This window comes from Equus caballus, chromosome 20 (assembly GCF_041296265.1).
Source record: "Equus caballus isolate H_3958 breed thoroughbred chromosome 20, TB-T2T, whole genome shotgun sequence".
NCBI lineage: Eukaryota > Metazoa > Chordata > Mammalia > Perissodactyla > Equidae > Equus > Equus caballus.
In genome coordinates this window covers 37840970-37868632 of record NC_091703.1, presented here as the reverse complement: position 1 = coordinate 37868632, position 27663 = coordinate 37840970, and the positions used below count along the sequence as shown (strand labels likewise).

Below are 27663 nucleotides of genomic sequence, written 5' to 3'. Positions count from 1 at the left end.
TAAACCTGTGCCCATGGGATCAGAAGGACCACCCTGCTTATCCCACAAGTGTCAGTGAGGTCAGCCTCCTTTAAAGGTTTCAGAAGGAGAGCCAGCCCCGACTCCCAGCATCCTTAGGGAGACCTCCGCCAGCCCCTCATCTCACTAGTGGGGACACTAATGCTCAGAGAGGCTGGGCGACTCCTCAGCTCACTGTCTTCGCACTGACGACCTGGCCTCCTGCTGCCAGCCCCGTGCCCTCCTCCTGGTCGGAGCTCTGCTCTGAGGGGCGAGGCGGCTTGCTGAAGAGGACAGTTTGGAATTCGGGCCCTTGCACTGGCTGGCCCAGGCCGGGGCCCTTGCTCCGTGACTCCTGGAGGTCACTTCTGGTCACTCTTCTTTCACAGAGGCTGCTCTGGAGCTGCCGCGTTTCCACGCCATGCTCGCAGCTCCCTCGGGGCAGGGGACAACAATTGAAGTTCCTTGAGGTGTGTGCGAGCGTGTCTGTGTGTGTGTCTGTGTCCGAGGGTGTCTTTCTCTCTGTGTGTGGTCGTGTATGTATGTGTGTCTCTGTGTGTGTCTGTATCTGAACATGTCTCTATGTATGTGAGTGTGTGTGTGTCTGTGTGTTTCTGTGTGTCTGTCTCCATGATAAGTCAAGTCAGCCCCAAGGTCAGCAAGAGGGACATCAGCAACAGTGTCCCTGCTGGACCAGGCCGGGGCTCCCAGGTGAGGGCGGGAGGCCTGACCACTCTGGGTCTGGAAGGCCTGGAGGCCTGGGGGGGGCCCAGGACGGCTGCCGAGAAGAGCTGGGCCTCAGGCTGGGAACCTTCAAACTGGACGAGTCCACAAACTCAGCCATCTGCCAGCCAACAGTGTTTCTTTTTTTAACCCCTGAAAAATATAGCCTGCCCAGCCTTCTGCCACACAGCTGCTGGGGGGTGGGGGCGGGATAATTATGGCCGGAGCGAAGGCAACACTGAGGGGCAGGGGGTGGGGACAGTGGCTGGGGGCTGAGTTTTGGCTCTCAATAAACCATGGCCCATCTATTTTCAGTTTCATTCATTCATTCATCCATTCATTGATTCAACAGAAGGATATGGAGGACTATATTCTGTGTTAAAAACCGCAGTGTCTCCCACTTATGCGCATCTCAACACAGGACTGGGTGCTGTGTATACATTAGTCCAAAAGAACTTCCCTTTTTGGTGACTGCCTTGCCACTAGGGCCCAGGTGTAGCCCGTATGGTACCTTTGCTTGAGCCAGACAGAGGGCTCCCATCTTTTGGGCAGACACAGCCTCAAGAGAGGACCTGTCACTTGTCACGCCCCGGGCAGGCTGAATTTGAGCCCCCAGCACCCCCTCAGCTGGTAGCTTCATGCACGCCATCCCGGAGCCTCTGCTCTGAGGCCAGCCTCCAGCTCCTTGTTCTGCAGGAAGGAACCTGAGGGGCCCGGGGCGGGGGTACCCAGGCACCAGTGGGGTTTGGTTTGAACCCAGGCAGGCTGTTCCCAAGGACACAGCCTCTCCAGGAGTGACTTGAGGTTCCTGCGAGTCCCGAACAGCGCACACTTGGCTGGGCAGAGCCGCTGACAGCGGAGCCGTGGTGGCCTCAGCTTGTGTCTTTATAAAATTTGTTGTGCTGAGGTGCACGTGGCCGGGGTGCGCTCCTCAAGGGCAAGGCAGCGTTCAGTCGTTTGTGTAGTCCCAGGCCTGGGAGTGGAGCAGGATCTCCATGAGTGCAGGCTGCATAGAGAAAAGGCATGAATAAATGCATGATGTAGGCCCTTCCATCCGAGACTTCGGTCTGACTGGGTAAATGAGACATGTATTTGGGGCCATTACACGTGACAGCAAGGAGTTCATGCTTTGCCAACATTTGTTCATTCACCAAACATTCACTGAGCTCCCACTATGGGCCTGGCATGGTGCCAGGCACTGGATGAACCACAGTGAACAAGACGTGCTTCCGGCCTGGCGTGGTCTGGAATTCTGGAGGAGGGGCGCCCGAGCGGGTCTTTGGAAAGGGCAGAGATGTTGCAGAAGGGGTGCGGAGGGAGAAAGGGTAGGCACTGCTATTCCCAGACCCCCTCGACATTCCCCTGACCTGGAAGGGGTTATCTGTGGAAACTGGGGTTGGGCTGTGAAGGGGCTGAGTTCCCTCAGCACTGGTGGCAGTTGAGCACAGGGTGGCACTCCGTAAGTCAGCCAGGAGGACTGAGGTACTGATGGGGAGGGAGGCCACTGGCCACCACTCTCTCCTCCCAGTTCCCTGGCGTCGTGCTGAGCACCATCTCTGGGACAAGGACAGTCACACGTCACGGCTCTAATTGAAGGCGCTTCTGCAGTCTGGGAGAGCTGCTCTTGTAATCCTAAGAGGGCTTCACGGCTCCCTCCCGCTCTTCCTCCTCTGCCTGCCTCTGAGGCCAGCCCTCTCCTGGGAGTTTTCACAGCCCCCCTGGGAAGGAGGAGAGCTGGGGCTCCAGCTCCTCCCTAGCTGAGGGATTTTTCCCCAGGCTGCCTCCAGTCTGCCAGCCAGGCCACCTGTTACACTTTGCAAACCAGTGCTGGAGGGAGACCAGCGGGCGGTGAGCCATGGGGCCGGGGTCCCCCTAGCCTGGTGGGCTTCTGGGGTGGAGTGGGCCTCAGTGGAAAGGGCCCCCTGACAGGCTGTGTGACCAGGGGCAAGTGGAATCGCCTCACTGGGCCTCAGTTTCCCTGTGTCATCTGCTCAAACCAGGAGCAGTGGGGCGTGCAAATGAACGTGCCACATGGGGGCACAGGCCACGTGCGCACGAATGTGTGAGAAGCGGCCCTGCAGGTGGGGGCTCTGGTGACGCACGGGGGTGGGGGGAGTGCAGCCCCTCTGCGGTGCTGTGCTTTGCTGTACTTCTCAGGGTATGTGGGAGGAGGGTGTGTTCTCTGACCCCCGACCTTTGGGGTCAGGAGGGGTCCCTGCCACATCCTCTGGGTCAAAGAGCTGACACTCGCCCCGGGGGAGGGAGGGGGAATGTAAGAGGGAGCAGGGGGCTTCCAGGAGAGGGCGCCGGTGGGGCGTGGTGGGACCGCGAGCAGATGGCGGGGCGGGTGTGGAGGGGTGGCGGGGCGCTTCGAGAGCCCCAGCCTTCCGGCTGTGGAGGTGCGGGGTCGGGGGTGGGTTCCCGGGCGCTCTCTCTTTAAAAGGCCAGCGGAAGCGCCGCGCGCTCTGCCCGCACTAGCGGCGCAAACTTGCCGGGCTGGGCTTGCGCCTTCTCGAGTGCGGCAGCGGCAGTGGGTGCCAGGGCCGAGCGGCTGCGGTCCCCGCGCCCCCTCGCGCTCCCGGGCGCCCCCGCCCCCTCCCGCAGCCTCCCCTCTCCGCGTCTCCCTTGCTCTTCCTGGCTCTCGCTCGCTCTCCAGCGCGCTCTCTCGCTCGCTCTCATTTTTTCCTTCTGCTGCTGCTGCTGTCGCTGCCGCGGCGCCGCCGGGCGCCCGCATCTCGGCCGGCTGCGCGCGCTGCTTGGCTCCCGCTCCGCTCCCTTCCCAGCGCGGAGCCCTCGGCCGGACCCCGCTCCCCGGAGCCGCCTCGCCCGCCCGCCCGGCTCGGACGTTGGGCTCCGCGGCGGCCGGGGCAGGGCTCGCCGCGCTCCCTGCCTCGCTCGCTCTCGCCGGAGCAGCAGCCGCACGCCGCGCGCTTCGCGGCGGCTCTGGCGGGGCGGCCGCCTGCTCATCTCCGCTGCGTCCCGGACTCCGGGCGGCTCCGCGCCCGGCTCGGTCCGCAGCGTCAGCGCCGCCCGCCGCGGCCCGGGCTCCGGGCGCCGGGAGAACCGAGGATCCGGCCGCCGCCTCCCTGCGTCCCCGGGGCGGGCGGGCGCGCAGCCGACCCCTCGCCGCGGCTCAGACCTCGCCGGCGCGCGGTGAGTTGTGGCCCGCGGGGAACGGGCAGAGGGGACAGTGCCCTCCGGCCTCTGGGGCGCGGGCTGCGGCGGGGACACCGGGGTCGGGGAGGTGGCCTCTGACGAGCTCTCGCGCTCCGGGCTGCCCGGAGGAGGGCCGGCGCCCCGGAGCCCTCGGGGCTGGAGGGCGCGGGCCCGGGCTGGAGGGTCTTCCCTCGGGGCTGGGGCTGGCTTTCCGAATGCCCCCAAGGGAGGGAATGGGGCAGCGGGCCTGGGGGAAAGTGTCCCTGTGTGTGGGGGTTATGTCAGGTTCTCCCGGGTGGGGGGCCGTGCCAGCTCTCAGGTGGGGGCGGCGGCACTAGCGCGCCCCCTCTGCGGAGAGGCAGGGCCGGCGGGGGCGCGGGGCATCGTTGGCACCCCTTCCCCGCCGTCTCCCGGCGGGAGGGCAGCGCCAGCCTCGCGCGCCTCGGCTCCTTTCGCCGGCACTGCGTCCCACTCCCGTGGCCGCCCCAGCGCCGCCTTCGCCGCCGGCCGGAGCCCGGCGCCCGCCTTGCTCGCGGCCGCGGCGGGTTGGGACGGCACTTCAGGGTCTGGGGTCTCCCCGCGGCCCCGGGACTTCAGGGTCAGGTGCCGCTCGAACACTCGTGACCGACCGTCTCCGGGACGCTGATGATCCGGTGTCCCTAACGCGGCCAGCCGGGCTGTGTGTGTGTGTGTGTGAGTGTGTGTGTGTGTGTGTTGGGGGGTCCCCTCCGGGGTCGGGCTTCCCCGGCGCCGGAGAGCTGGAAGCGCCCCCTCCCCGCGCGGGGGCGGGGCTGGGAGGTGGAGGCCCGACTGAGAGAGGCGCCCCCGCACCGGGGCGGTCTGAGGCTGTTTGTGCTGAAACGGGGCTGCCGTGGCGGCGGCGGGGAGTCCTGAGGCCCGAACGTACGAGCGCCCCCTGCCCCGAGGCCACGAGTGACACCCCCGCCTTGAGACTTTCGGCCCTTTTTGGAGGAGGCTTCTTGCATCTTCCCCCCCTCTCACCGTCCCTGCCCCTGGTGCGGGAGAAAGCCGCTGTGTGGGACTGAGCGGGGCTTGCCTAGTGGGGTGCCCGAAGCCACGTGTCTGTTGGAGCTGGTGGTTAGTCTGTCTGCTCCTCTGTCAGTCTGGCAGAAAGCCTTCTGTGATGGGGGAGGGAGTAGTGTGTGTTTGTGTGTGTATGTGTGTGTGTGTGTTCCCATCACAGTCACTCCCCTCCTCCATCCTAGGATGACAGTGGGGGCTCAGGGCAGGCAGGGCTTCAGGCACCCTGAGAGTCTCCATACTGAGTACCCTATTCCCACAGCCTCACATCCCTGGGGCCGGCATGGTGGAACTGAAGAATGTTCTACTTCCCATCTCCCCAGTCCCCCAGGATGCGCCTGGGCCTGCCCCACTTTCCTGCAGACCCACATGGGGTGCTGGCCTCAGGCTCTGGGTGTGCATATTCAGCTCCTCAGAGGCCTTGGGGCCTAGGCGGTAGGAGAACGTCCCTGAAGAGCTGAGGACCTGCAGGAGCCTTTCCTGAGGACCTTTCCTGAGGTGGCGGAGAGAATTCCTGCAGAGGAGTCTGGAGGCTCCTGGGTGTGGTCACGCACTGGGCAAGGGGCTTGTCACTTGTCCTGGGCAGGCCCTAGGGGCTAGTGGCCAGGGCCTCTGAAGAGGGCCTGTCTACAGTGGAGAGTGGGGGTCAGAGCCCTTGTCCCTCTCCCTGGCCCCCCAGAGGACCATTTCCTGGAGGGCCTCTCCAGCCCTTAGTCAGAGACCTGTCCTTGGGATGGCGGCGGCCTTTGGGGACGGTGCCCGTGAGCCTCTGCTCAGCCCTGGCTGGGCATGCCTGCCCACTTATGAATCAGGTGCCCACTGTCTTCACGTCCCCCCAACTTCTGTCCTTTCAGTCTTAAACTTTCCCCTACCTGTCAACACTGTCACACCTCTCAGGGACAAAAATGCCAAAAAATGATCCCTCCCTGAGGTCTTCGTCACTTCAATGGCTACCCCTCTCAGGGATGTTTGCATTTAATAGCGACCCAGAGAGGAAGACGGCAATGCTGATCCCAAAGAAGTGCTCTAGTGATGGTGGGTTTTCAGGGGAGGTGTACGGGATGGTGGGGGGCATGCAGCATGTCACACAGAGCAGGTCCCGCACAGGCAGTGGGGAGCATTTCAGGAGTTGAGCCGCTTTCTCGGCCTTAGTAGCCTAGCGTAGGCCGTAGGCCGCTCCTCCCTCCCTCCCTCCCTCATGCCTCCTCCCCCAACTTGCGTCTGGGCGGCTTCATTCTGTTGGAGGCGTGACGTCTCCAGGAGGGAGCGCCTTGCACAGCGGCAGGCAGGCAGCCGAGGTAGGTGAGAGGGCCGGTGGTGAGGTGTGAGTGAGCAGTGTGTTACCCAGAAGGGTCAGGGGACCGGCCAGGCCAGAGGGGCTCTACGGCCCCCACCCCCTTCCTGGGGGCTCCCCAGCCCAACCTCCAGGATGCTTGGCCACACCGGGACCCACCCCACTGCAGGGGGACAGCTGGCAGGAAGAGATGGGACCAGGATGCACAGGCTTCTGAGCTTTATAATTACAGCCAGTAGGCGCATCCTCTCCGCTAGACAAGTGTGGAGCCGGCAGCCCCTAATTACCACCCAGCCCAAGACATCTGCTCACCCCCACTGTCCTCCTCTGCTGGGCCTAGAACCCAACTTTGCAGTGGGCAGGCCCCGCTGGCAGCCTGGGCAGCTGGGCCCGCTGGCTGCTGGCTGGAAGGTTATCTCGTTTCTGCAGAGTGGGAGCTGCCTGTGCCGCCCGGAGAAGGCGTGGGGGGCACTGGCATCTGGGCTCCGGCGCTGCTCGCTGGGGCTGGCAGAAGAGTTGCCAGCTGTCCAGGCCAACTGGAGGGAGGGCGCCAAGGGGCTTCCCCTGGGGGGCAGTGGGCCTGGAGCAGAGGACACCTGCTTTCTGCCTGGTGTCAGCTCCCGGAGAGAGCAGGGAGGGTTCGTTTTCCTGTCAACTCTGCCCCAGTTAGCAGGGGACTATCAAGAATTAATTTAGAGATTTCACTGCCTTTGGCCTTGCAGAGTGCAGGCTGCCCGTCCCCTCGCTCCTGGCAGCTCCGTTTCTTTCCTGGCCCTGTACCATCTCCGGCCTCCCTCTGTCTGCTCGCTCTGCCTCTCTCCCACTGACCGTCTCCCTGCTTGCTGCCTCCCAGCCGCTCCGCATTCCCAAGGAGCTTCCTTCTCCCGCCGGTCCTGGAGTTGGCTCTGGGGGCTTCTGCCTCGGTTGCCCGCTACTCCCCTCCACCTCTCTTTCCCTGCCTGACCCTGCTTCTGGAAGGGAGGTGTAGTGATGGAACTTGCTTAGAAAAGATGATGCCCAGCCCGTGGGGCTGCCAGCCCTGCCTCCTAGCCTGCCTCCTAGCCCGCGGGCCTGAGGCAGCCTCTGCCAGCCTGTCCTGGTATCCCTTGGCTCCTTGGAAAAACGAGCACCACAGGGACAGTGAGAATCACCCCTTAAATTAAAGCGGATGACTCCTGTCGAAATGTTTTATTATTAACCTCACCGTTTAGCAATCTCGTGGCAGCAGCGAGGCAGAAATATATGTGTACACACGTATATTAAATAAATTGGGGAATGCTGTGCATAATGACATTATCTGGACCCCCTTTCAATTAAGGTGGATATTATCTGTGGTAATTGGGAAATGCCAAGCTGTAGTGACAGCCTGTGCCATTTTGGGGCCGAGCCACAGGGCCGAGCCAGCTGTGGTGTCTAGTTAAAGCTCTGTTCCCCTGGAGAAAGCGCTGGCCCCCCCTTGGCTGTGACAATGGTGAGTCCCAGGAGAGCTCGGCCCCCGCTTGTCCCAGGCGGGGCCGCCGGCATCAGGACCAGGAGGTTCGGGTCCTGTCCTGTCCCCCACACTTGGTCTACCCAGTTACCCTCCGGTCCTCAGGGCACAGAAACCAGCCCCTGGACCTGTTTTCTGGTTGGGGGCATGTCTTCTAGTAAAAACACTGTCGTTGCTACAGGGTTATTTTTAGATTTGAATACAGAAATAAAGATCGGGGACTTGACCTGGATTCTTAAGTTTCTGGCGGGTGATTGCTTCTCAGATGTCGCTGCCCCTTCTGCGTGCCTGGCCTCAGCATGGCCTAGGGATGGAAGTCCCACCCACGGCTGTCATTCTGTTCACAGCTGTGCGAGACAGTGGAGTTTGGATGTTGGTTCGCTAAGCCGGGGGCCTGGGGAGTGCCAAGTGGGGGAGCTCTGATTTAAGGACAATAGTAACAGCTGCAGACAAAGACTCTTGCCCACTTGGGTCTTGTGCCTGAAAACTGGGGGTGGGGTGGCACGTGGGGGTGCAGTGAGTTGGGGTGGACAGGAGGGGCCTGAGGGTCTGCACAGAAGTGGGGCTGCGGGTTGGTGGGGATCTGGGCTAGCCTGAGCTTGGTGGCTGGCCCCCTGGCTCTGGGAGACGGGGAAGGTCAGGGCTGGGTGCTTCATGGGCTGAACTGTGGACCGAGGGCCGATGAGATGTGCTTGCTTCACCCTCCAGCTGTTGTGAGCCACTGTGGCCTTAGCAGGTGACTGCCCTCTGAGCCTCAGGTTTCTCCTGTCATGGGGCTTGTCATATCGCTATGCTCTCATCCCTCCTGTGGGCCCTCATTGCTCCATCCACCACGCTGTGGCCCACAGGTCCTGCTTGATCTCGTGCTCAGTGCCCTCTTTGACCTCCTCTGCCTCTCCCCCTTCTCACTGCCCTCCAGTCATGTTGGCCTCCTTGCTGTTCTTTGAACAATGAATGTCAAGCTCATGCCCACCTCAGGGCTTTTGCACTTGCTGTTCTCTCTACATGGGACGCTTTCCTCCCAGATTCATGGCTAATGCCTTCACTGTTTTTAATCTTTACTCCAAAGCCACCTCCTCAGAGAAGCCTTCCCTGTGTTTTTCTGAAAAAGCCCTTCTGGGTCCTTCCCTGTCTCCTCACCTGCCTTCTTTTCTTGATAGCCCCTCAATTCGCTGAAGTGCCGCATATCTGTGTGTAGCTGTATCTAATGGTCTCTCCTGTGCCATCGCCACCGGGGCGTTGGCTCCGCAGGGATGTCTTTCCTTCCCTGCGGTTTCCCCAGTGCACAGAGCAGAGCCTGGCAGACAGTGGCTGCTCAGCACTTGTTCTGATGACTTGTTGAATAACTGAATGGTCGCGGCAGAAGGGATCGTGTTCTGTGCTGACCGTGCAAGTGGTTCGTAAGAATTCAGTGCAAGGTCTGAGTCCCTGTCCGTGGACCCGGATTGCTGCTGCAGACCCCCTGCCCCGGACTCTGCCTCGGAGGGGGTGGCTGCCATGCTGGCTCTGGGTGGGGACCCGGCTCTGTCTGGTCATTTATTGAGACTCTCCTGTGTTCTGAGCCTTGGGCTAGGCAAAGGGGATACAGAGATGAGGTCGGTGCTGTCCACACAGGCCCTTAATGTGCTCCCAGGCTTCTCAGTGACAAATAACAGAAAGAGGCTTTATCGCATTAATTGTAGAGGAAGGAGATAATGGGAACTGGAATAATCAGGGCAACCTTCCTGGAGGAGGAAGGATTTCCGTTGCTACTTGAAGGGTGAGCATCCCAGGGAGGAGGCTGGAGGGAATCATGGGGTGATGGATTTAAAGTTTTCCTTTCCTTAGTTTCCATTGGTATTAAGCTAAGGACTTACTTCTTCCATCCCTCCCCTCCTCCCTCCTTCCCTTCCACAGGTGTTTCTCCGCTGCTCACCACATGCCGAGCACAGAACCTATCTCCTCTGCATCCCACTCTTGTCGTTTTGCTGGAACAGAGGGGGATGGCTTGTGAAGTGAGGTCTGGGGTTTCTGAACTTGGGCAAATTCCTGATCCAGGATCCAGGCTGGCGAGCAGGGGTGGCTCAGGAAAGTGAAAGGAAGGGGGTCCCCGGCCCAGACCTCCACTGCACCTTCCTCCTTGCTCTTAGAACGTGGCCAGGGCTGGGCCAGTGCCTGGGAGCAGGGCTGTTTGTCCTCTTAATACAGAAATAGACTACCCGGGGGAGGGGTGGAAAGCACCCAGGAATCATTCATTCACATCGCCTCCTTCGTTCACTTCCACACATGCTGAGCGGGGATGCTGGGCGCCGTGCCGGTGGGATGCAGAGATACCGCGAGTATGACAGGATGCCTTCAAGTTATTGTGGTCCAGCTGGGGAGGGGGCTGTGCTGGTACCGTTTGAGGGCGCTAATTGGTCATCCCATGTCCCCATGGACCCGGAATCGTCCAGGTGGAAATCAAAGTATGGGCTTTGTCACTGGGGCAGCTGGGTGGGCACTGCTTCTGAGTACCTGCTCCCTGGGTCTAGGCCTGTCCATTTGAGAGGAGACTGTCCAGCAAACCACACCTCTGCCCAGCCTGTGCGGGGTCCCAAGGGGGATGGGGGAGAGGGGGCCACAGGTGGCTTGCAGGGTAGTGTCTCGGGGCCACACAGCCTCCCATGGGTGGGGGGAGTTATAGGAAGGTGGTGAGGAGCCTCAGGTTCTCCCTCAGTTCCCCCTTTGGCCAGCCCCTCCTTCTGTGGAAACGTGAGATATGGGCGATGAGGCCTCTAAACAGCTCGGGAGATTCAAAACAGACTCCACGCCTCCATTCACAAGTCCCAGCTCTTCTGAGCACTGGGCCGGGCTGGGCCAGTGGAGGCAAAGGTGAACAGAGATGAAATAATGCTGGAGGGAGCACGGGGAAAGCTGAGGGAAGGGGCTGCCAGCAGGACAGTGGGATTCAGAGGCCCAAGGAAGGTGGGGGACAGGGGATGGGGACAGGCCAGGCCTCTTCGCTGAACCCTGAGGGGCTGGCCTGTGGCGGAGCCAGGAGCTGCGATTTCCCTCAGAGGGCTGAACACAGGAGCCATCCTAGCCGTTGGGTTCTGCCCCCGAGGCAGGTCTTTCCCTCTGACTCTGCCCTTTGTTTTGCTTTGTTTTGGTGTCTGGGAGAATTCTACTTCCTTAGTTTTGGGAGAACAGAAAGAAGCTCAGTGAAGACTGAATTGGAGTTTGGTAAATCCCGGTAGCTCTCTGGGTCTGGTGGTGGTTCTGTGGTTTGTGGTTCCTTCTGGCTCGGGCCCTGGTTGCCGAGGGCAGGATTTCCATTAGACATGGGAGGAGCAGGGAACTCCTGCTTGTTAGGCCTTGGAAGGGGTCACTGAGGCGGGTCTGGGGAGTTCCTCTATGCAGGCCCTCCTATTTCAGAGGGGCCCTGAGACGGTGGGGGTGGCTGGGCTGGGGGTGAAAGGGTAAACTGTGGTCATTCCTCCAGTTCCCCTCACATCCCCTTCACTGGAGAGAATGTTCTAGAAAATGCTGCTCGCCGGTGGACTCTTGCTGTGTGGCGATGACTACGTGCTCTTCTTCTGCTCCTCATCCCTTCCTGTCTGGCCCTGTCCTTCCCTGGAGCCAAAGAATCTAGCAAGGCCCAGAGAGGGGATGAATATGCAGGGGCTGGAGGGGAGAGGAGGGAAGGGGAGGCAGAGTGAAGGAGACGGGGAAGAGACCCACCTGGGGGCCACGCTGGCTTGGCCCTGCAGCCATCCTGGTGATTTCACCTGGGGAGGGGTCCCCCCTAACTATCCCACGTTTGAGCTTTTGGCTGTTTTGGACTTGGGGGGAGGTGGTCTGAGGGCTCCAAGCCCCCCCACCCCAGCTGGCCCTGCCCTCCCCTGCAGCTGGAGGCAGCCTGGTGGGGGAAGGGAGATCAGCCTGGCTCCTCTCCCGCCCCTCTCCCGCCCCACCCCCAGCCTCTGCTCTTGGTGGCTCCTTTCACTCACTCGGTATTTTTACTTTTCCCTTGTTCCTGTTACATGATCAAAGGAAGGAAGGGAGGCTAAAAGAGGCAGCATTTGCCCAGCTCATTGGAGAAGCTCAGAAAAGGCAGGCCTGAGAGGGCTGAGGGAGGGAGTGGGACGCGCTGTAGTTGGGCTGGGACCCAGTCCCCTGGAGAGAGGCCTTGTGGACAGCCTGACCAGCTTGGGGCAAGGCCTGGGTTCTAATCCTGCAAGTTATTTGCCTCCTTCCCCCATGTGGCCTCTGTCCTTCCCGTGTGTGCGTGCGCTCATGTGTGTGTGTGTCTGTATGGTGTGTGTGTGTCCATGTGCCTGTGTGTGCACACTGCTCAGCCCAGAGGGCGCAGACTTCAAGGAGAAGCCAGTGTTGAGCCATCACGAGGGATCTAGAAGCCTGAGCAGGGCCCGACTGTCAGAAGCTGCTGTGCATTGCTCTCCCAGCCTGAACCTCCAAGCCTCAGCACAGGGCCTGTCATGATGCCCCAAATCCCTCCATTTGAAATTCGGGAAAACCAAGCCTGAGCTCCCAGGTTGTTAGAACTGGGCAGGGCCGAGAGACCCTCCGGGCCAGTGCAGTGGAGTGGACGGGGCAGGGGCAGCCTGCACAGCTCTGTGTCCCCGGCTATGTGACTATCAGAGGTTCAGTACCTTGGCTCCCTCATCCGTGAGGTAGGGATAAAAATACCCCTAGCTCATGGGGATGTGAGCATGACCTGAGAGGAAGTGAGCAAAGCACTAGGACAGTGCCTGGCACATGGCAATATGTTGTCGTTGGCTGCTATTTCTCCCCGGAGCACTGTTGGCATTTGGACAAGACCGTGTTTCATTGTGCAGCTTGTCCCACCCACGGCGTCTCTGACCCCTGCCTGGACGTAGGCTAGTAGGTGACTCCCTCCCATCACTGTGACAACTGAAAATGGCCCTGCAGAGACAGTATGGCTCCCAGACTGGATCTTATTCCAACCCACCTATTTTACAGATTCTGAAGCTGAGGATGCTCTAGGGGACATGCCCGCCTCCAGCAGGGCAGTGGCAGGACTGTGGGACTTGTCTAAGGCTCCTCCAGTTTCTCATTTTGGAATTGCCTAGTAGTCCTGGCGTCAGCGACTAGTACCCACATCCCCTTACACCCCACAGCCACCGGGGAAGGAGATGTGATAAACCCACTCCATGAACGTGTACGTGCTGATGACTATTGCATTCAGGGGTGCCCACTCCCTCCGCTGTGTTGGAACAGCTCTAAGCCCTCCCCACAGCCCTGATGACTCCTCCACCGCCCCCCCCATCCCCTGTCACTGCATCCTGGCTTCAGGGGTGAGGGTCGCATTAGGAAGCTTTCCTGCGTGCTCCCCAGGGCTCTCTCAGTGTGACTGGCACTGGCTTTGGGTCCTCACCCATCCTGACTTGCTGTGTTGGGAGAGTTACTTGATGCCTCTGGGCTGCTGGTTCACCTGCAGAATGGGGCTAAGGAGAATTAACAGCGGTATGCTTGACCTCTGAGAAGCTAATGGGGGAGGGAGCATTTTGATGAGGGGGTCAGATGTGAGGTGAGGCTCCGGAAGGGACTGCCGGAGAAGCCCAGGAGCTGAGGCTGGAGTCTGGGGTGCCATCCCCTCTCCTCCCCTGACTTTCCCCGGAGCTGGAGCAGTCAGGGCCTCTAGGGGGGGAATTACAAGTGGGAGAGGGGTGGCTCCAGGACCACTGCTTGGCCTTGATAGAGGGACCACGTCCCCAGGGAAACCTCCCAATCTGAACACAAGCCCCTCTGCCAAATGGCTAAGGAAACCGAGGCACAGAACGAGCAAGAGACTTGCTGGTCTTCGCTGACAAGACCATGGGGCCGGGGGCCTTGGGGTGGGCTCTCCGGCCAAGCCCTGACTCAGCTTCCAGTCCTCCTCCCTGTGGCCTCCTAAGCCGAGAGGAGGGAGGTTGCCTGCTTGGAGCAGGGAGGCTGGGGCGAGGGAAGGGATCCCAGGGGAAATTAGCCCAAATTAGCAGTGAGAATGAGGAAGAGCTGTGTTCTCTCTTCTACCCTTGCAAATAAATATTTAATCACAACAACAATAATAATGACGATGATCATCATAATGTGCGGTGGCTCAGGCCGTAACCTGAGCCCCACTCTCAGAGTGGGGAAGGAGGGGAGAGAGAAGGGGCCATGGAGAAGCTGGGAGAGAAGACCCTCAGACAGAGGGAGGGGGAGGGAGGCCGAGCAGGTGAAAAGGAGGCTGGCTGCTCCTTCGGGAGCCGCTGGGTTTACCCTCTGGCTGGGGTAGCTGGGCAGCTGGGGTGGAAATGTGAAGCAGGAGGGTCCACCTCACGTTTCCTGATTTAGGGGGAGAATCCTGAACCCTGACAGCCCAGCTTCTCCCGGGCCTTCACAGTGAGCGGCTCCAGCCCGATTTCTTCTCCAGGGGCCCTGTGAGCTTTCCTGGGCTCTGAGTCCCCAAAGAGCCTGAGTGTCTCTGGTTCCAGAGCTGGCAGCTGGGAAGCTGGGTTCTAGTCGGTGTTCTGCTCACTACCCGTGTGACTCCCCTGTTTGGGGCCTCAGTTTCCTCTTCTCTAAATTGGGGCTGGGCCCAGTGCAACTGGTTCCTTCTACTCCTTCAAGTGAGTGAGGGTGAGGAAGGCGCTTCTTCCTCCCAGGCCAGTTCCAGGCTGTTCCCTGGGGAGTGTGCTCTCTGATGCCCGGGCTTTGCGTGGCAGTGGGCACAGGCCTTAAGAAATCGTCAAGCAGAACCTAATTTCTGCCTTAAGCGCTCTCATTTAAACCAAAGTTGAGCGGCTGCCGGGAGGAAACCAGGGTCAGATTTGTGCAGTCTTTGGCCATACCTTCCAGCATCTCCTTCTCTCAGGCTCCTGGAGAGAGATCAGAAGAGCTAATGTCTTCTCGGGGCTTCTGTTTGACTCTCTCTCTCTCTCTCCCTTCTAAGGTTGGTAGGAGAAGAGCCTTGGAGCTGTTTTCTCCTTGATGCCAAGAGACGCCAAGCTAGGAATACTCTGCTCTTTTCACAGTCATCCACCAAGAACAGGCCTTCAGGACGTGGCGACTGAGACCAGAGCTTCGCTGTGCCCCGGCCACACCCTGCCACGTGTGGGCATGGATTGTGCCGGCAACTGAGCATTGCCTGAGCTGCAAGGAGCACCGGCATGGTTCATCCCGTCAGCTGCCCTCAGCCACCCCACTGCTGAAGCTGCCCTGGAGAGACTTGTGGGGGTGGCTCTGCCCATGCTCGCCCAGGCTGTGGGGCCGGGGGCCTGCCAAGGCTAGGAGTGGGGCCTGCCGTTCATGGGTCTCTAGGGCTTTCCGAGATGCCTGGGAAGAGAGGCTGGGGCTGGTGGTGGGCCCGGCTGCCCCTTTGCCTGCTCCTCAGCCTTTATGGCTCCTGGGTGCCTTCCTCCCTGGGGAAGCCCAAGGGCCACCCCCACATGAATTCCATCCGCATAGATGGGGACATCACATTGGGAGGCCTGTTCCCAGTGCACGGCCGGGGCTCAGAGGGCAAGGCCTGTGGAGAGCTTAAGAAAGAAAAGGGCATCCACCGGCTGGAGGCCATGCTCTTCGCTCTGGATCGCATCAACAATGACCCAGACCTGCTGCCCAACATCACGCTGGGCGCCCGCATTCTGGACACCTGCTCCAGGGACACCCATGCCCTCGAGCAGTCGCTGACCTTTGTGCAGGCGCTCATCGAGAAGGATGGCACAGAGGTCCGCTGTGGCAGTGGTGGCCCACCCATCATCACCAAACCTGAACGTGTGGTGGGTGTCATCGGTGCGTCAGGGAGCTCGGTCTCCATCATGGTGGCCAACATCCTTCGCCTCTTCAAGGTTAGTGCCTGACGGTTGGCCCCAGAGATGGTCTTCCACCAGCAGCCCCAGCCCTCCACGCCCAGGGTGCCCCCCTGGCCAGCTCCTTTCTCCTCTTCTCTTCCTGACTCCGCGGGGTTTCTCCCTGGGAGCAGTTATCTGAGACTTTGGGGCAGTCCTGTGGACGAGCTTAGATCCAGCAGAGCGAAGGCGTTGGGGAGGACGGGGCTGCCTGGTGCTGGCCGTGGTGCTGAAATGGCATCTGCTGCGGGCGGCTCCTTGTCACCTTCGCTCCTCTGCAGGGAATTCTGAACCAAGAGGGGAGAAGGAAGTACTGGCGAGCAACGGAAGCGGGGAGGAGATAGGCGGACAGATATATGAAAAGACAGACAGATGGATAGATAGAAATATAGGTAGATAGTAAGGAAGACAGATCAAAAGATTGACAGATAGATAGAATGGAAACATATGAACGTTGGAGATTGCCAGGGAGAAAAAGCAAGACTTTTGTTTTGTCGTTGTTTTCAAATAATTTCAATTCCCAAGAAAGCTATGTTTTTCTTCTGGGTAGTTGAGAAAGCCCCGCCTGGCCCTCCTGCTGTACCCCAAGATTATGTCTAGAAATGGTGTCCTGATTTTTGGATGGGGTGTTGGGCTACCGGGCCTGCAGAGAATGCAGTTGAGGTCGGGGGCGGGGGGGGGAAGGCCTGGAGGGAGCAGGTGGCCCCTGTTTCTGGGGCCCTCGGCCCCGAACCCAGCTTCCCCAGCTCATTTCCTCCCTTCTGCCCTTCTTCCCTGCGCACCTTTCTCCCTTTCCCCCTTTCCTTCTGGAATTCCTCCCTGCCGCCTCCCTTCCTCTCTTCCTGGGGCAAGAGCTGCTGATTTGCAATTCAATTGGAGCCAAGTGCTTCGCTAAGCTGCTAAAACAACTGAAAGCTACCGGGTAGAGAGAAAAACATTACAAGCATTTTACCAATAATTATGTGCCCGCTTCTCTCTGGGAGCCTCCCTGTTTGCTGTGTGTGTGTGTGTGTGTGGGTGGGTGTGTGCATGCACGTGCATGTGCGTGTTTGTGTGTGTGTGAGAAAGGGGAGGAAGAGAGAGAGAATAGGGTGAGGGAGGAGGAGGGGATGCACAGAGGAAGCCGCTGGGTCCCTCCTTCACCCTGTGTCGGATGCTGGCCCCTTGGCTCCTCAGGCTCCGGAGTTAGGGAGTGCACTGAGAGGCTGTCTGGCCCCACGCAGGGTGGGAAGTGCTGAGGTCAGAGCTCTCTCACCTGGACCCTTTCTGGAACCCATCTGCCCAATCCCATGATGCACTGGTACTTGGGGGCGGTCTGGGGGCCGGGGTAGAAGTGAGGATGAAGGTGCAGAAGGTCCCTGTGTTGAGGATTGGGGTGGCGTGGGTGGGAAAGAAAGGAGGCTGGAGTTGTCCTGTCCCATGTGGGCTGGGGATGGACCTTTGCCAGCGCGGGTCTGGGCCACCTGTGCCCTGTGGTCTTGGCCTTTGGGCCTTTCTCCTGGAGTGTCTGTTTTACCTGATGATCTGGATGAAAACATTATTTTAATTTTTAAAACAAATAAGTGCGTTCTAAAAAATGCAAAATTAGGATGAGGCAGGAGACTGGAAGGAAACTTGGCCCCTGCAGTGGACACTTGGAATGGTCCCTGGGGAGCTGTGAGCTCGTGGTCATGTCCTGGTGCGGTGGTTTGGGCATGGGCAGCCTGGTCCAGCTCCTCCACCTGCCCGATTTTGCAGAGGAGTGGAGACCCACGAGAGGGCGCAGGAGCAGCTCTCAGCTGTCCCAGGCCAGGGCCTAATGGTAGCTGGGCATCTCTGAGTCCTCACTTCAGCCTGCCTGACCCAGGCCTGGGAGGTGAGGTGACCTGGGCCATCCAGCAGAGGGGACAAGCCCTAGATTCCTTGTCTGCTTGGGGATGGGGCACAGACCCCCAGCCACTGAGAAGGCCGGACAACGTGGGGCTCCTGCAGTCTCTGAGCTTTTTAATACCTTTGTGACTCTGTGTTAAAACAGCCTGACTGGATCCTTGGGACTGTGACATCAGTGAGGGTCCCTCCCTGCCACCTCCCAGAGGGGAGCCACTGCGCTCTTTATAGGGAGGTGGGAAAGATGGAAGGAGTTGAGCGGAGTCACTTGACACGAAGGTAAAGGTTAAGGAAGGTCACTGTCAGCATTAGGCCTTAAAGCGTGTTCTTGGAAATATGGATATTTCAGGATGAGGTGCCCAGTGCCCAACATGGGAGTGAGTTGTGACTTCCATGCTAACCCCGCCCAGGATGGGGCCAGGGGGCCTGGGGCCAAAGTGCCTCGCCAGCCTTGGGGCTCACAGGCGTTCCTTTTTGTTCCTTTTCCTCTGCCCATCTGGTCACATATGAATGTGGCCGTGGCCTCAGTTTTGTCTGTGCCGCCTCAGATGGCAGAGATGAGTGTGGGGGGCAGGGCTGCACAGAGAGCGAGACCGGACTGGGAGGTAGAGGCCTGGGGAGGAGAGAAGGAATGAGGGACAGGGGGCCTGTTGAGAAGGAAAGGGGGTGGGAGTGGGGAGATGGAGAGAGCCAGAGACAGATGGCTGTGGTCCACATTCCCTGGGTCCCTTTTAACAGCGTTAATCTTCCAGGCTGGCGACAAGAGGGCTCCTCAATAATTAAACTGGTAGAAATGAGAGGCTGGGCAAGAAACTTAAAAGCCATTTGCAGAGGCAAAAAGGTTGAACTTTGGGAAGGGAGGTCAGGAGCGGGAGCCTCAGGCAGGAGAGGAGAGGAGGCTGGGGAGCTGCATGTCAGGTATATTTCAAAGGGCACCGTGACCCCAGCCCGGCTCCGCTCCCCCCCAAGTCTGTTAGCGGGGCTGCTGGGAGCACCCACCAGAGGCGTGATGACAGCTCTCCTTCCTCCAGGAGCTGGCTTTCCTGTGGGCAGCAGCTCTGGGCTTCGGGGGCACGAGGGGTGATTTCCTGCCTGGACAAAGCTAATGGGGTCCAGTCACAGCTGGGGTTGGGGGGAGCGAAACACGCAACTGTCAGAGCTGGAAGGGCCAACTCCCTGTCCCGCAGATGTGGAAACTGAGCCCTGATGATGTGGTGGGGCAAGGCTGGAGGTCAGGTCCCCGGCTCCCAGCCTTGACTCTTTCCAGGCGGCCTGCCCAAAGAAGCTGGGTTGGAAGTGGGACCAGGACCCAGGCCTTCCTTGGGATCAGAAGCCCCGACTTTGGGAAGTCGTGAGTCTGACAGTTTCCATGCCTTCCTTCCCTGTCCCCACCCTCTTCCTTCACCTGCATTTTGGCTCCATTCTCTTAGGACAGGGAATACTGATGAATGTAAGAATACCTTTTGGAGGAGATCCTAAACCCAGAGGATGTGGCCTGTACAAAGCTGTGGTGTGGGGACAGCCCAGGTTTTGGAGCCAGTTAGGCCTGGGTTTGAGTCTCTGCTCCTCCAGAGTTACCTCACCATATCCACCACATCTACTCACTATATCAGTCATTTACACCATAGTGTGAATGAGCCAATAAGATCTTTTCCTGAGAGCAACCATTGTTGGGGGGAGAAGGAACATTCTAAGTGCCCTGGAAGGAAGCAGTTTTCAAAGCCTGGACCTCAGAAGGATCTGGAAAGAGCTCAGAAGGATCCAGAAATCCTTTTGTTGAGTCCCTCATTCATTTTGCAGTGGAGAAGAAACTTGAGGCTCAGTGAAGGGGAGGTTGCACGGCACGACGGTTAAGAATTTGGATGCTGGAGCCAGACAGATTTTGCCACCTTGGAAAATCCTTTAGCCTGTTTGTGCCTCAGTTTCCTCACTTGTAAAATGGGGTTGATAACGGTCTAACAGGCCAGGTGTGGGAGTTAAGAGTTAATGTCCAGAAAAGGCCCGGCACAGAGCCTGGCACACAGTCAGCCCATAGGAAATGTCACCGCACAGCTTGTAGCTGGGCCTTAAGTCAGCATGAGGGACTCCATCGATGCGGAAGAGGCTGGAGCGGGTGGGCAGTGACAGACGGTGACCTTTGAGGCTGATCCTCGGAGAGGCCCCACCATCTGCTGGGCCTCCGTGTCCTCCTGCAGAGTTGAGACCGAGCAGCCAACCTAACCGTCAGATAATGAGAGTTTTCTCGCTGTCGCAACAGCGGGGCCTGGGAAGGAGGCGTGGGGTGGAGTGGGCGGGGCAGCGGGGGGGCAGGCAGGAGACAGAGTAGAGGGGGCGCCAGCCAGCGGGCGGGTGGGCCGGTGCCCCAGCTTCGAGGAGAGGCTGGGCCCAGGACGCTGGTGAGCGACGCCGGCCGTCTGTGCCCAGCCCCAGCCTTGACCCGCGCGGGGTGGTAAGTGCTGTGAAGGCCGGTGGCGGCTTCTGGAGAAAGCTGCCTGCCCCATGCTTGGCGTGTCTGCCCCCCCGCACCTCGCCCAGGGCCTGTGGCTTAGCTCACACCAGATGTCCTGTCCAGGATGTGGCTTTGGTGTCTTCAAAGTGTCTCCACTGCACAACCAGGAGGAACTTTTGAGAGAGTCCACCTGCTCTCCCGCAGCCTGCCCATCTTCCTTGAAGACAGCTCCATCCTAACAGTGCCCAGGCCGAAACACATGGCGGCATTTTCGACCACCCTCTTTCTGCTGCTGCCAGCTGACTCTGCGGGCTCTCCTTTCAGGACGCGTCCTGGAATGACAGCTCCTCACTGCTCCCACCCCTGCGTTCTCTCATCCTGCCCATCTCTCCTCTCTCTGCTTCCCAGTGGGCCTCCCCACAGCCAAACCTTTGCTCAGTGGCCAGAGTGATCTTTCTAAAAGCCAAATCAAATCTGCTTGCCTGGCTGCTTAAACTTTTTGTTGGCTTCCTGTTGCTCTTAGATTAAAATGCAAACTCCTAAACTCCTGCCTGTGCTACTTGGCACCCTGACCACATCCTTTCATCTCTCTTGGGTGTACTCCACACCAGTCAGACTGTTTTCTTTATGTTCCTTGAAGACATCGTTATTATCCCACCACAGGGCCTTTGCACCTACTGTCCCTTCTGTCTAGAATGTTTTACCCCCAACTCTTTGAGGCTGGATCCTTCTTATTCAACCTTAAGCTTAAGTGGACTCTCTTTGGAGAAGCTCCCCCCATTATTCTCTTTCGATTCCTTATCCTTCCCTCCATGGTGCTCACCACAATTTTCAGTCTTGTGCATGTTTGTTTGTTTTCCTTACCAGGAAAGGAGGGGCTTCCCCTCCAGCCCACTGCCTCTTTTTGGATGGCCCATGAGCTAAGGATATTCTTTGTGTTTTAAATGGTTGGAAAAAAAATCAAAAGAATAATAGATCATGACACAGGAAAATTATATGAAATTCAGATTTCAGTGTCCAGAAAGTTGGATGGGAACACAGCCACACCAGTTCAGTTACGTGCTGTCTGGGGCTGCTGTCGAGCTTTGGCCTTGGAACTGAGAATCTGAGACAGGGCTGTCAGCGAGCCTGGCTACACTCTCAGGGCGCCTGTGGGACCCTGGCTGATGCCAGGCCACCGAAGGCCCTCAGGAGCCCTTGCCGAGTGGATTTCTGGAGAGTGAGGCCTCTGCAGCCCCCACGTCCCCCGAACCTTCGGCAACAGCAGGGCGGCCGTGGTCGGCAGAGCCCTGCGTGGGCTCCTGGCTCTGGCGGTGAGTGGAGCTGGGCCCACCTCGCTGTGGGTCAGGCCAGCGCCCACCTGTGCCACCACTTTGGTGACCCCTGGGCCACCCGGATGTGTTTCTTCCCCCACAACGCCTCCACCTCCTCCCTGGCTTGTGGAGTTCCCTTCACCTGAAGCTTTGCTGCCTGTGAAGGGTGTCCCCATGCACCACTGTAGGCTGTTACAGAGCTTTGTCCCAGCAGGGCTTGCTCAAGAAATGTTCGGGGGGGATGAGGGACCCCCAAAGAGGTGGCCGAGGTGGGATAATCACAGCATTTACATGGCCCGTGTCCAGTGCTGGGGGCTACCTGATCCCCACAGCAACCCCAGGGGTAGGTGTACAATTGCTATCCCCTTCTCATGGATGGAGATCTGAGACGCAGAGGGGCTAAGCAACTTGCCTTAGGCCACACAGCTAGTAAGTGGTGGAGCCAGGATAGGAACCCAGGCTGTTTGGCCCTGAATCTACCCTTTGCATCGCTCTGCTCTCCTATCTCTTAGCCATCAGACAGGCTTGGGTTTGAGACCTGGCCTAATACTCACTGTGTGGCCTTTCTGAGCCTCAGTTTACTCATCTATGAAGCGGGTGTGATGATGCTCATCTGGCAGAAGCAATCATGTGCACAAAGGCCTTTAGTAGGTGTCTCCTGGACGCTGCTGTTACCAGGACAGAGCTGACAGACATTCCAGCGTGAGGCACTGGGCAACTGCAGGGGTGGGGAAGGAGCGGAGGAGGGGTCGGAAGTCACCGTGAGGGTGACAGTGAGGGGCTGCGCTCCCAGGTGAGGACCACGCAGCCGTCCCTCTGCTTTCACAGCATCTCTTTCCCCCAAGCCCCGGGTGTCCCTTTGTGGGGGGAATCTAGGAAGGGGGCCTCAAGACCCAGGTCAGGCCCGAGCCTGAACAGAGAGGGGACAGGGAGGTGGAGGAGGGGACTGTGGCATGGGGGAGTGGCGGCACCCCGAGGGGAGGCTCCAGGCCCCCTGACTACACTGCTGCCCCCCCGCTTCCCTCCGAGCTCTGGGCCAGTCCTTCCCTGCCGACGGGGCCCTGGTGGAAGTCGCCCTGCTCCAGTGGTTCTCGAGCTCATCACGGTCCCGGGGGCCTTCCGTTCCTGGACCTCCGGCCGGCAGATGGGACCTGGGGCCTGGCCGTAGCTGGACGGCTGCCCAAGGGAGGCGATGCTGGCTGCTGCGCCAGGTGCCCTGAGTCCTGCTGGGTCCTCCGGTCCTCCTGTCCCACTGGCCCCTCCGGGGAGCGCCCCACCTGCGCCGCAGCCTCTCCAACCCACTTCCTCCAGGGGCCCCCTGGGCTTGCAGACCTCCCTGAGTACAGGAGGTTGGGGCAGAAGCAGGAGGGTTTCCGCTCTGGTGACTGGATGGCAAACAGGCACGTTATTGTGCAATTAAAAAGAGTGAGTGGAGCTTTTGCGGGCCTCTGAGAAAGCCTCCTGGAGAAGCCCTGAGGGAGGCCTGGTGGGCTCCTGGAGACCGGGGGAGCTGCCAGGGCCCCTGGGTGAGCTGTGTTGAGTTGTGAAGGGGCTGAGGGGGGCCGGACCTGGGCGGGCTCAAGTTCATGACTGCGGGCTCTGGCGCGCTCTCCCATCTGGACCTCGTTTGCCCATCTGTGAAAATTCATTCATTGGCTCCGTCCCTCGTTCATTCACTGAATCTACAGTGAGCATCTCCTCCGTGCGCGGCCCTGCTGGAGCAGAGGTTCTCCATCAGGCTGCTCACTGCACTCACCCGGGGAGATGTAAAAATCCCGGTACCCGCGCCCCCCAGGAATTCAGCTGTAGTTGGTCTGAGATGGGGCCTGGGCTCCTCAGGTGAGACCCAGGTGCAGCCCAGGAGAAGAACCACTGCTCTAAGCAACTTCGTAAAGCTGGAAACAAAATGGACAGAGGCCTTGCCTTGGTTGACTTCCATGTTTGAAGGGGAAGGCAGGCAGTGAACAGGTAAAACACAGAAACAGACAATGTCCGGGGAGCAGTTCCCTGCAGAACGAAGCAGGGAAGTGCCTGGAGAGCCCTGGGGTGGGGGTGCCAAGTTAGATGGGATGGTTGGAGGTGGACTTTTGTACCAAAACCTGAATAGAGTGAAGGGGGTTGCTCTGTGGACTTCTGGAGGAAGAGTGTTCTGGGTAGAGGGAACAGCAAGTGCACAGGCCCTGGGGCAGGACAGTGCTTTGTTGTTGACTTGACCCAGGAGCTCAAGAAGGAGGAACCAGACAGCCCTGGGGACAGGGAGAGGAGGGGCAAAGGGGCTCCAAAACCCACATCCTGCTGCTTCTTGCTGCACAGGGTGTTGTGGGAGGAGAGTCACCAGGATTCTGGTGACCTTGGCCAAGTCACTAGGCTTCTCAGGGCTTTAGTTTCCTCACCTGTAAAATGGGCAAGTGGCCTCTGAATGGTCCTTGTGGAGGACCGGGCAGAGCCTGAATGAGAGGCTTGTTCTTCCCCTTTGCTCTCATCCAGGCCCACCTGTGCCACTTCCAACTCCTCCCCCTTTATTTCCCTGTGCCTCCCTCCCCGGCCCGAGGATGGACAGAGCTGGGCACTGGAGATGGGGGTGGGGCAGGGCAGCCAGAGCGGGAGCCCCGAGGCTGCTGGCATCAGTGGTTAGAGTGTGGGCCTAGGGGCCACGTGGCCTGGGCTCATCGCCCTGCTCTGCCGTTTATCACCTGGGGGTTACCTCTCTGTGCCTCCGTTTCCTTGTCTGTGAAATGGGGACCCCTGCAGTACCCACCTGGAGAGCTTTGTGAGGATTACACGAGGAATGCATGGAGAGCGCTCCGGGCAGTGCCTGCCTGTGGACTGGGAATTGGCTGAGGGCCTGGCCGTGGGGGGCAGCCTGGCATTGGAGGCAGCCCCGTGGTAGGCGGCTCAGATCCCGGCCCAACATCATTCAGCCTCTCTGGACCTCACTCACCTCAGCTGTTAAATGGGCAGAGTCGCATGTCCCTTTCAGGGTGCGGATGTAGAATGATATCATGGGGAGCGGCTGGCGTGGTGGGTGCGTAGAATGTTAGTCCTCATCTCCTGCGACAGCATCCATGAGGGCTCCAAAGGGAGGATGTGTGGTCCAAGCCAGGGTGGGGAGCTCTGCGATGTGGAGGGCCAGGTCGTTGGCTTTTGGCAGAGGGATGGCTGGTGAGTGTCCCCGAGCGCCCTGTGTGATGGTCCTGGAGTCCCCCTGATGCTCACTCTGCGAGGTGTGGGGGATGGCGGGTTGATCTCCGGTTCCCGACTTGGGGAGGGCTCTCTTACCAGCGAAGCCCCCTATAGTTCAGGGACCTGCAATCTGGGCCTGGCTTTGCTGCCGACTCACTGTGTGACCTTGGGCAGGTTGGCTGCCCTCTCTGTGTGATGAGGGCATTGGATTAGGTAGGCTCTGACCCTACTCCTCTCCTCAGTAGCCTGTCCTGCAGAAAGAGTGCTGACCTTATGCCCCAGGGGGTCAGGCTGGGCCACGGCCACCATCGGCCTCTCTGGTTGTCTTTCCATTGCACTCCAGCCTGCCTGGACCCTGCATGTCCGCTGAACATGTGCCCTGCTTTCCAAAAACTGCCTCTAGGCCTCTGCCTGGGCCATGCCCTCCTCTTGGAATGCCTTCTTGATGTCTAAGTGACAGAATTGGACTCCTCCTTCAAGCCATGACTCAAAATCCAAGACTTTCCTGAGGCTCCAAGGGCTGAAGTGATCCTGTGGACCTGGGGTCTCCCGTGTGGCCCTCGGGGGTCTCCCTGACGTCCGTGAGCAGGTCAAGGGCAGGACTGGGCTTGGACCTCTCCTCGTCCCCCCACCCCTAGTGCCTGGCCTGGAGACAGACAGACAGACAGACAGACAGATCCGGGATTCTGCCAGCCTGGGGACCCGGTGTGGAAGTCCGTGGGAGCTGTGTCTGCGGCAGGGGTGGGGCTCACCCTGTGGGAAGAGCCAAGCTCACCGCACCTCCCCCCACCCAGCCCTAAATGAACTGTGTGCTTTTCAGTTGCTTCCCAATTTATTAAAACAGCATTTTTATGGCCCAGACATGTTGGAAATGAAAAGAAGGCAAATTCTACTTTATATTCCAATTGACCTTTACGCGTGCCACTGGCTTAGGGGGCCGGGCAGCGTGATGAGATGCAGGCTCAGGCCTCGCTTCCTGTTCTGTTCTGGGGCAGCCAGGGAGAGTGTGGCCCTGGGCTGTGTTGGGGGAGGGGAGCAGGGACACCCTCTTTCTCTATGCGTCTGTCCCCAGCCCCCTGCCTCGTTCTGTCTGACCCTGTGCCTTCTCTGTTTCTCTCTCGTGTCCTCCCCCCTCTCTCTCTTCCCTGTTCCCTTTCGGGCTCTCTCTGGCTCTGTCTGGGCCTCCCGCTGGGTGACGTCATCCTGGGCCCCGTGGTCAAGGCCCAGAGGGGGAAGCAGCTGCCAAGCCCTCCTATTCCTGGCCGGGCTCACCCCAGCCTTGCGCCTGCTCTGGTCCCTACTTGCCTCACACCTTGATTGTGGTTGTGGGCATGTCAGTACTGAGCACTTTCTGGGGGGCACCCACCCCACCCAGGCCTCTCCCCCAGCTCAGGGTGCCCCCCACAGAGCCCTGGAATTTGCCCTTGAGGGTGTGGCTCTGGGCTCTGCTTGGCTCGCTGGTGGGAGGACTGTGGGAGGACACTTCCCAGGGCTGTGGGGACCAGGCCAGTGGCAGGGGCATAGACCTGCTCAAAAAGGGAAAATTCCCTCTCTGCCACCTACTGACTCCATGACCTTGGGCAGCTCACGTAACCTCTCTGAGCTCAGTTTCCAGATCTGTAAAGTGGGTGGGGTGGTTGAGAGTACTAAATGGGACAATGTGAAGTGACCAGCACAGCACCTAGCACGTAGTGGGTGCTCAAGACACAGTAGCTGTTGTGACATGTGCTCGCGTGTGAGGGGAGGCTGTCTTCTCCATCCTCCCCTTCATTCCCTCTTCCTGGACCTAGTCCTCCCCAAGCCTCAGTCTCCCCCTGGGGTCTGCTGAGAGGTGCCCAGGGTGACCCGGGAGGCGGGAAGCTCTGCTCAGCCCTGCCCCTGGCCCAGTGCAGGTGCCGCAAGGGTAGAACCAGGCCTCGCCCAGGCCTCTGCCTGCTCTGCAGCGGTCCCCAGGGGCCTGGGTGGAATTTCAAACTCATCGACGCTGAAATATCCTGGAGTTGGAGCCCACCGAGCCCCACCCTACCCTGGGCAAGGGCAGAGAGGGGCCAAGGGGCCTGCAGGGTCCTAGTCAGGGCTGCGGTGGACAGGAGGCAGCACTTACCTCCTTCTGCATCCCGTGGGAGTGCTTTAGGGCGGGGCCCAGCAGCAGGAACCTCTGTTGGGGGGAGGACAGGGGCGTCTGTGTTCTGTGCGGCTCCCTCCCCCATGCCCAGAGACCTCCCTCCTTCCCCCTCAGGTTCTGGAAGCTGCCTGGGAATCCAGTGCGGACCCCCCACCATGGGGCAGCCAGGGAGGGCAGAGCTTCTCCCTTAGGAATGAGTTCCAGGCGGGAGACCCCCCAGGAGATGTCTGAGGTTCGGGGCTGGGGGGGCGTGTGAGGGGGCATGGCTTCGGGGGCGGCTTTGTTCTGAGAGGGGAGCAGCGGGATGTGGGGTGCACACAGCTCTCACAGACGAGCCTTTTGTTTTACTAAAGACGAGCGGCATCTTCAAGGTGGGTCTGACGGGAAGCGGTTTCTCTCTTTCACAAGGCGTCAGATATTGTAATAATGAACGATTTCAAGCATATGGAAAACTATAGAGAATAGTATAATAAACTGCCCTGTACCCACCACCTAGCTTGGTCAAGTATTGATATTTTGCCCTCATAGTGTTGAACTTTTTCATTTCAAGAAAGAAAACTGTAAATACCGTCAGCGTAGCCTGCAAGCACCTCCTCGTCCTGCTTCCCCTCCCCCCCACAGGCGGCCGTGCCCGTCCTGTATATTTTTAATTCCTTTAATTCCCGTGCACTTAATATACATATTTCTCCTTACATGATACTTAGCTTTGTTGTGCGTGTTTTGAGCTTGATGGACACAGGGTCCTGCTCTGTGTGTTGTGCAGCTGGCTGCTCCACGGTTTGCTTTCTTCCTCCCCTTCGCTGTGTGGCTCTCGTGGTGATGGTGCCCTGTGCATCAGCTTGTTGGTTCTGTGGTGGTCACTCTGGCGAGGTCCCCGACGGTCCCTCTGGTTTTACCAGCGGTGCTGCCTGACCGTCCTTGCCGGTGTCTCCTTGTGCTCTGGGGAGAGTTTCTCATGGGTCACATCCAGAGCGGAATTGCAGCTCCTAGGGAATACGCCTCCTGAACTCGCCCGGAAGCTGCCATGTTGCTCTCCACATTTCCAAACCTGTCGCTCCGTGGAACCCCCCGGGGGGTTGTTACCACACAGGTTTTCCCAGGAGCCTGGGCCTGGGCCAGCCCTGCTAAGGAGACTCTCGGGGTCTTGTTTCCTCAAGCTTCCCAAGGCTTCCTGGCCCTGCATTTCAAGGTGCCCCTCCCCACGTTACCACAT

The 27663-nt window shown here is 59.4% G+C and overlaps 1 protein-coding gene across 8 annotated transcripts in view; it reads left to right on the top strand.

Annotated features, from left to right (window-relative positions):
- The first annotated feature begins 2381 nt into the window (after positions 1-2381).
- The window catches only part of GRM4 (glutamate metabotropic receptor 4), a 116004-nt gene continuing 90722 nt past the window's right edge, over positions 2382-27663 (top strand). For 4 of the 8 annotated variants that reach the window (XM_023624744.2, XM_023624742.2, XM_023624738.2 and 1 more), the window contains exons 1-2: positions 3214-3873; positions 14617-15514. In XM_023624744.2, coding sequence (XP_023480512.1) covers positions 14996-15514 — 519 coding nt within the window. In that variant the 5' untranslated portion in view covers positions 3214-3873; positions 14617-14995. Of the gene's footprint in view, positions 2569-3109; positions 3874-6116; positions 6216-14616; positions 15515-27663 lie in introns of those variants that run through there. The other 4 variants (XM_023624740.2, XM_070245413.1, XM_070245414.1 and 1 more) reach the window with 4 other exon arrangements.